Source organism: Sinocyclocheilus anshuiensis, unplaced genomic scaffold (assembly GCF_001515605.1).
Source record: "Sinocyclocheilus anshuiensis isolate Anshui unplaced genomic scaffold, SAMN03320099.WGS_v1.1 scaffold199, whole genome shotgun sequence".
Taxonomy (NCBI): Eukaryota; Metazoa; Chordata; class Actinopteri; order Cypriniformes; family Cyprinidae; genus Sinocyclocheilus; species Sinocyclocheilus anshuiensis.
In genome coordinates, this window is record NW_015552582.1 from 2,054,395 (window position 1) to 2,061,856 (window position 7,462).

The window sequence follows — 7,462 nt, forward strand, 5'->3', positions numbered from 1 at the left end:
ACTCATCTTTCAGACCTTATGTTGCATTCATGCCATGTCGTAATTACCGTAGGCTTGAGATGACAACATGTGACTTTCTATTTGGAGCTGTTCACGTCCTCGGAATTATGCATTTCTATAGCACCACTATCTACGCCTAAATAAATCTGCAGTGGTCAGGTAGTACAGCGGTCACGTGGTACAAGTAGGAGCTCAAAAGTCCCATCAAGCTGTAATTACGAGGAGGAGATGAATGCTCAAAATTACAGTAATTTCAACATGGCATGAACACACCTTTAGTTCATTGCTTTTAGCTTATTTTTATCTAATTAAAAAGGCTTTATGGCAATAATCATTTACTCTTTAGATGTAATGCATTAGACTTTAATTGCACTGTAGAGATGATTATGAAAATGTCTACACTGATTTTGAGTTATTTGCATTTTGTGCACCAAAGTTTGATTTTTGTTCCATTATTTTGCAGTTATGGGAATTCTCCACTAAAGGACCAATCTTCTCATCGCCATGTGTTTCCTCTGTGACATTTTGGACTAATCAGCCAGTTTCTACAACCATTAGAAACACATCAACATCACCCAGTCACACAGTCACATGTGGGTCACATGACGGTCATAGATACTGTATAAATGGTGATAATGGATTACTGTGGCAGTTCCAGACCACAGGCAAGGTGTTCTCTATTCCGTTTGTGTTTGACAGCGATCCGTGGGGTTTGAGGACACTACCGGCCGTGTGCTCCACTGATGGAAAGGTGTGGATTTTAGATGGAGAAACTGGTACACTGAAGGCTACCTTGTCATTGCCAGGCAAGCTTTTCTCCTCTCCTGTCGTATGGGGGCGTAATTTAGTGGTGGGGTGTCGTAATGATTATGTTTACTGTCTAGAACTGACCAAACAGTGATTAATCACAATGACAAACCCATGTGCAACTGGTTAAGTATATTTTTTTATGGGTGACTCCCAAAAGCACCTATTTAAAAAAATGACATGGATATATTCAGTAGGCATTGTATGTATATATACCCTGCAAAATACATAAATGTTTTTAGCATTAATGTTCATGTATGTTTTTGCACAAAAACAGGAGTTTCAGTCCACTGAGTTCAAACAGCTTCCTTTAATTTTCTCTACATATTTCATGACATTTGCGTCACCTTTTCTGTAATGGGTTTTTCTAAAGTGGAACCAAAAAAAAGTGCAATTATCAACAAACTTTTTGTTTTGTATCACATACAACACTGTTTACACTACACTATTGCACACGACCAATATAAAAACAAAGTGACTGCAGTTCAAGAGATCTCCAAAGGAATACAGTCTGCTTCATTCCACCGCTATACATACATACCTATACATACATTACATACATACAACGTTACATTAGATAGTGGAGTCAGTGGCTCTGCTGAGAGATCAAGGCTTCGTTTTAATAACCTCCATCATTTAGCAGATGCTTTTTATTCAGAGCAATTGCACCTACAAGAACAACCCCCCCCCGGTCTGGGGTTAGCTGCCTTATTCAAGGACATAGAGGTGATGTCCATTAATAGTCCATTCATTCACTCACTAGAAATGCTCCCTTTTTTGTAAAGGCTATTTCCATTGGCTAGACCTCGTGTTCTTACTATCTCCCCCCGGGACATTGCATTTGAAAAAGAGATGCTAGGACACGCTACTCCAGCATAGCATTGTTTATCTTACAGCAAGCAGGCGGTTCCCAGGCAACCAATTCTACAGAAACAGGCGGGTATAGACACTGCAAGAAGTAGATTTTTCATCAATTGACAGCACGGCTCAAGTGCATATATACTATGTTGTCATGGAAACTTGAAGGAAAAATTAATTTGTTAGTTAATTACACGAGTAAACATTGCTGACGTGTCATTATCATTATGATTTTTAGCAATAGTTAAAATGACAGTACTCACAGTTGTCACGGACACAGTGAAGATCTTTTTACTTTGCCAAGATATCAAATATAAGAAATAAGTGACAATGTCTGTCCATCGGCAAGGTCTGTGAGCGCCAACTCATTTGAGTGCATACATGGAAAAAGAAAACAAGAAAAATTACAAAACCGTTTCTCTGATTTACATGCTTGCGGGAACGAGGAGTGAAATTTGTGAAGGTTTCATCAGTTGTGTCCTTATTAGCCCTTGAATTGCTTCCCAGAATTGTCACCAAAGCAATAACATACTTTCTTGTTTTACTTGACATGTTACATTTGTACTTAATGTGAACCACTCATATTGTTTTAGTAATATCTAGAATCAACAGTTTGACATGCAACCACTGGCAACTTTAAAGATATGAAGGGCTGCAACTTCCCTGAAGATTCTAGGGCTTGTTTGATAGGCTGTGACACAAAATGAGTAAATATACATTTGATGCATGTTATTGCAATAATCCTGTATACTGAAAACCAGATTGATTGGCAGGTTGATGTCATTGTCTATGTGATCATTTGATAAAATAGTGAATCTGAATATTGGTACAATATTTAGTCACTAAATTACCAAATATTCGGAACTGCCTGATAGCTCAAAAGTAAATTATAGACTTTTTGTTCAGAGCAAGAGGTGAGCTTGGGTGCAGTGATGGCTATGTGATGTGGATGAAGGAGATGACTTATTTGCATTTTCACTGGTCAGCAGTAATGGATCACTTGATGATCTGTGGGCAGTCGCTCCAGGCTTTGGCCTTACGCTTTGCTAGGGCAAGCCAGGCAGGCTCGGTAGAAACCTGGGTAGTGTCACCAGGAGGGAAGCGCTTTGTCACATCTTTTGCTGCTGGCGGAGATGGTGTAGAGTCTGTAATTTCAACTGTCCAAAGAAAGAAAGAAAATCAATATAAAGACTCAGAGATTGCTCTTTTATGTTTTGTTTTTTTTTGTGGTTGGATATCTCCGTTTTAAAAGCATCACATCTTGATGGGAACCGGTCTAAATCCCACTCTCATGTCAGTTGCAGTTCAGCTAGGGGAATGTTTATTAAAGAAATACATAACAAAGCCTACATAACAATTGAGCATTAGACCCAAAGTTACCAAAAACAACCCCAGTATAAAGCTAATGAAGGGAAATTTTATCAAATACATTTTTTTTTTACCTGTGACTGAGCTGGGCAAGGTATTTGCTTTCTTCAAGTTGTCACGTCGTTCAAAACGGGCCAGGAGTGTGTCTGGTCTCTTATTCTCATCTGCTGTTTGAGGCTTGGGAGGGCTGGAACTGCCATTGCCCTTATCCTCTGTGGGACTGATCATTCCAGCCTTTCAGAGACAAACAACACCATATTGTAGTTATATGTAGCAGGATTTTGGACCAAAAAGATTTCCTAAAGGACAGGGTTACCCAGCGCAACACCACAGAAATAAAAAACAAGTGATCAACAAAATGTTACTTCTTGTGGCTGGTGAAATTTATGTGAAAGAGAAAGCTGTTATTGCTTGTTGCATTATATTGCATTGCAGCTGGTTAAAACTCACTGTTATTGCAATTTTACATATAGTACCAACAGTGTAGCTATTTAATGATAATAGCTTGTGTGGCTATATTTATATACATACGCTATTTCTGTCTCTAGCCTGTTTCACAGCCAGCTTAGCTTCTCTCTGGCTCTTCCTATCCTCTCGGTTTTGCTGCTGTTCTCTGAAGCATTTCTGTTTTTGCAGTGCCAGAGTGATCCAAAGTGGTCCTGTCTCTTTATCATGTGTCCGTGAGCTGTCCAGAGAGTGCCTGGCCTGCAGAGAGGGTTTTTCTGTGAAGGAGAAGAAATGCAGACTAAAAACCATTTTAGAGTCTTCTACTCTTCTGTTGTACTCTCTACAAGAATAGTATCAATCTCAATTTTCTGAAGGAAATACCAATGCTCATACAGCAGGTCAAGAATATTGTTAAAGTTTTAGGAAAGTTTAGGTTTCAGGCATTGGTTCTGCATGTATGATTTGTATGAATCAACACAAATTTTAAGGAATATAAATAAACTGATGCTTTGCATGCATTGCAATATTTGTGAAGATTATGCAATTATAGCTTTACAGTGCTTGAGTATTTCCAACCTTTTTTAATGAGTTCTGTCCTGCGGTCTGTTTTTTCTCTCCATGGGATGCTGATGGATGGAAAAAATGACTTCTTTTCTTTAAGCTCCTCCTCTCCTTGTCCATTTTTCTGGGATGGTACAGATGCTGCAACTTCTTCCTTTTGATCACTGCTCTGCGCAATATCTATCTGTTCTGCTTGACTTGTCCTTTGTGAAATCAAGTCCCCTGAAGTCCTTCTGCCAGGTTTCGGGAGAGGAAAGGGTGGAGGTGTGGCACCTGCAGATGGTTTGAGGGAGGTAGCTGGTTTTTGGTAAAGTGGAGGCTTGGGGACAAAGTTGTCGACTTCAGTGCGTGCCAAAGGGAGAGTATTTCTGCTAAACTTACTTCGAGATTCTTTACTGGGTGCTGCAGTGGTTCGAAATCCTGTAATCTCTTGTTGCGGAGAAACAGGGCTAGACTTTTCAGAGCGTGTAGAAGTGTCAGAGTCTTGGTCAGTGGAGGTGAGGGGCACTGGGACACCTTCAAAACTGTCTCCTGCACTGTACCTTTTCTTCCTCTTCTCTGCAGATTGTTCATTGTGGAAGCGAAGAGAGTAGTTGGTTATTCTCAACTTGATTCCAAAAGGTGAAGGTCGCTCATCACCACTCTGATCCCTTTCATCCTTTGCATCCAAGTCTTCTGATTCTACCTGACTTGAGGATCCAGTCTCAGATCTCTGTGACTTGGGAGATCCATGTGGTGGACTGGGAACAAGGAAGGAGGGGAGGTCTTTGGCAAACATGCATTCTTCAGCACTATCTGCGATGCGGACAACTTTGCTTCCCCTGCTCTGGATCTTGGTACCTAATTTTTGTACAGAGGGAGTTTCTGTAGATGGTGATTCTATTGTCACACCTTCTTTGTCTTCCTGACCAAAACTCTCTGAGTTCCTGTTGGAATCAGCAAATTTCTTTCTGGCTGGAATGATGGAAAACTTAGCACTGGCTGACATGGTTTTCCTGAGGTTGCTGTGAGAGAATGGCACTGTATTTAGATCTTCACTTATCGGCCTGCGACTCTGATCTGGGTATTCGGGATATTTTCCATCCTCAGCACCTTTAAAAATTTTGGATCGGATACTTGCCCATTCTGCCAGGACAGCAGCATTTGATTGGTCTACAGATAAGGAAGACTCATATAAGGATTTGGTTTTTCCAGTTTTACGATTTGGTGAAGTCTTGCTCTTGGTTGGAGGAGTGCCCATGGCCTTTTTGCCTTCCGAAAGGCCAAGTAGGGACTTGCAGGCTGTGTCCTTGATCTGATCGAGATTGACTGCGGTTCCACAAAGTTGGGCTCCTGTCACAAGAATTGCAGTATGTGGGACATAAAGAGATGAAGGCAGAGTTGGTGAATCTGTGCATCCTGATGAAGAAGCTTTGGCTCCCTCCCTGGTTTCAGCTGTTGATTCACCCTGTTGGCCAGTTGATGGAGTAACAGGAGTGAGGTTGACCTTCTGGAATAGTATCTGCTTATCGCCTGAAGAGACCTTGAAAGTGAAGGGCCTCTGTCTCTCCTCCATCTCTCTCCATCTCAGTTCCTCTGCTTTTCTTTTCCATTCTGGGTCAGTAGCTCCAGCTTTCTCCTCTTGCTGTTGCCTCTTTCTTTCCTCCTCTTCCTCTAGTCTTTTCTTCTCAGCCTCCTCTTGTCGGCTTCTTTCCTCCTCACGGAGGCATTGCTCTTCCTCTCTCTGCCGTTTCTCCTCTAACTCTTGAATCCTACATTGTTCTGCCTCCTCCTCGTCTTTTCTCCTTCTCTCCTCCTGCTCTCTTTTTCTTTCCTCTTCCAGACGAAGACACTCTGCCTCAAGTTCCTGCTGCCTTCTCTCCTCCTCTGCTCTTCTTCTTTCCTCTTCCTCTTTCCGCATTCTTTCCTCCTCTTGCCTCTTTCGCTCTTCCTCGCGTTTTAATCTTTGCTCTTCCTCTTCTCTCCTTCTTTCTTCCTCTTCCCTTTCTTTCCTTGCCTCTTCCTCTCGTTGCGTCCTCTCCTCTACCTCCTTTTGCAGCCTTTCCTCCTCCTGTCTGTCTTCGTCTAGCCTCTGCTCCGCAATTCTCCTCAGTTGTTCCTCCATTTTTCTCTCTTCCTCTTGTTCCCTTCTCTGAAGCTCAAGGCGTTCTAGCTCCTCCTCATGAAATCGTCGCCTTGTCGATTTCTCAGTGGCTTCATAATCCTCTTTGCTCCTATGGATAATGTTATAGTCCTCTCTTGACAAATCAAAGACTTCTTCGTCCTTTTGTGTTTCAGATTGCTCTTGCATTTCAGAGAAATCCTCTCCCTGAAACTCCTGAAATATATTAAAGTTACAGAAGTTATTGCTTTTAGAGTTATATTCTTCAAAGGAATAGTTTACAGAAAAATTTTAATTTGTTTACAATTTACTCATCCACATTTCATGCAAAATCTGTATGACTTTCTTGTGTGGAACACAAAATAAGATATTTTGAAAAATGTCTCACTGTTTGTTTCAGGGATGTACCGAATGTTCGGCAACCGAAATTATGCCGAACAACGAAAGAGATTTTTTTGCTATTTTCGGCCGAATAATTTCAGTTGCCGAACATTCGGTGCAAAAACATAAGCGAAAAGGCCAAATAATATGTACCGAACAATGATTAACGCGATCAGATAGAGGCACGCACTAATGCAGCAAACATGCCGGCAGTATGAAAGTATTTAAAACTATCAGAGAAAGACGCAGAAATCATTACAAGCACGAAGCACCGACAGCGAGAGACCATTTAGTGTTGCATGCATCACATGTCTCCGATGAGAAGAAGAGGTGACTGATGCTGGTGGTTAGGTTACTGTATGATGATTGAAATCGCGAAATGGCTTCAAACGATTAGTAAATAAACTGCAGAATGTTATATTTTCTAATGCACGCACGAATTGCATGTATTCTGACAGCGCTGCACGAGCTGGCGGCGCCAGGGTTCAAAGTCCAAAGTGCGAGGAAAATCTGTGCTTAAATTATACTGAACAAAATTATAAATGCAACACTTTTGTTTTTGTCCCCATTTTTCATGAGCTGAAATCAAAGATCTAAGACTTTTTCTATGTACACAAAAGGCCTATTTCTCTCGAATATTGTTCACAAATCTGTCTAAATCTGTGTTAGTGAGCACTTCTCCTTTGCCGAGATAATCCATCCACCTCACAGGTGTGGCATATCAAGATGCTGATTAGACAGCATGATTATTGCACAGGTGTGCCTTAGGCTGGCCACAATAAAAGGCCACTCTAAAATGTGCAGTTTTACTGTATTGGGGGGTCCGGGGGGGTCCGAAAACCAGTCAGTATCTGGTGAGAGAGAGTATAGGCTACTATATGACAAAAAGTTTGATTTATTGCCCCTCATAAACCCCCCCTCCTCCTACCATAAATGGAC

The 7,462-nt window shown here is 41.3% G+C and overlaps 1 protein-coding gene and 1 pseudogene across 1 annotated transcript in view; one reads left to right on the top strand and one right to left on the bottom strand.

Moving 5' to 3' along the window:
- LOC107665297 (acyl-CoA synthetase family member 4-like) overlaps positions 1–1,000 on the top strand; it is a 7,541-nt pseudogene extending 6,541 nt beyond the window's left edge.
- A 640-nt stretch (positions 1,001–1,640) lies between these two features.
- LOC107665299 (uncharacterized protein KIAA1211 homolog) overlaps positions 1,641–7,462 on the bottom strand; it is a 35,380-nt gene continuing 29,558 nt past the window's right edge. The window contains exons 7-10 of the mRNA XM_016456125.1: positions 4,057–6,358; positions 3,565–3,755; positions 3,108–3,267; positions 1,641–2,822 (exon numbers count right to left, since the gene is read on the bottom strand). Coding sequence (XP_016311611.1) covers positions 2,662–2,822; positions 3,108–3,267; positions 3,565–3,755; positions 4,057–6,358 — 2,814 coding nt within the window. The 3' untranslated portion in view covers positions 1,641–2,661. The remainder of the gene's footprint in view (positions 2,823–3,107; positions 3,268–3,564; positions 3,756–4,056; positions 6,359–7,462) is intronic.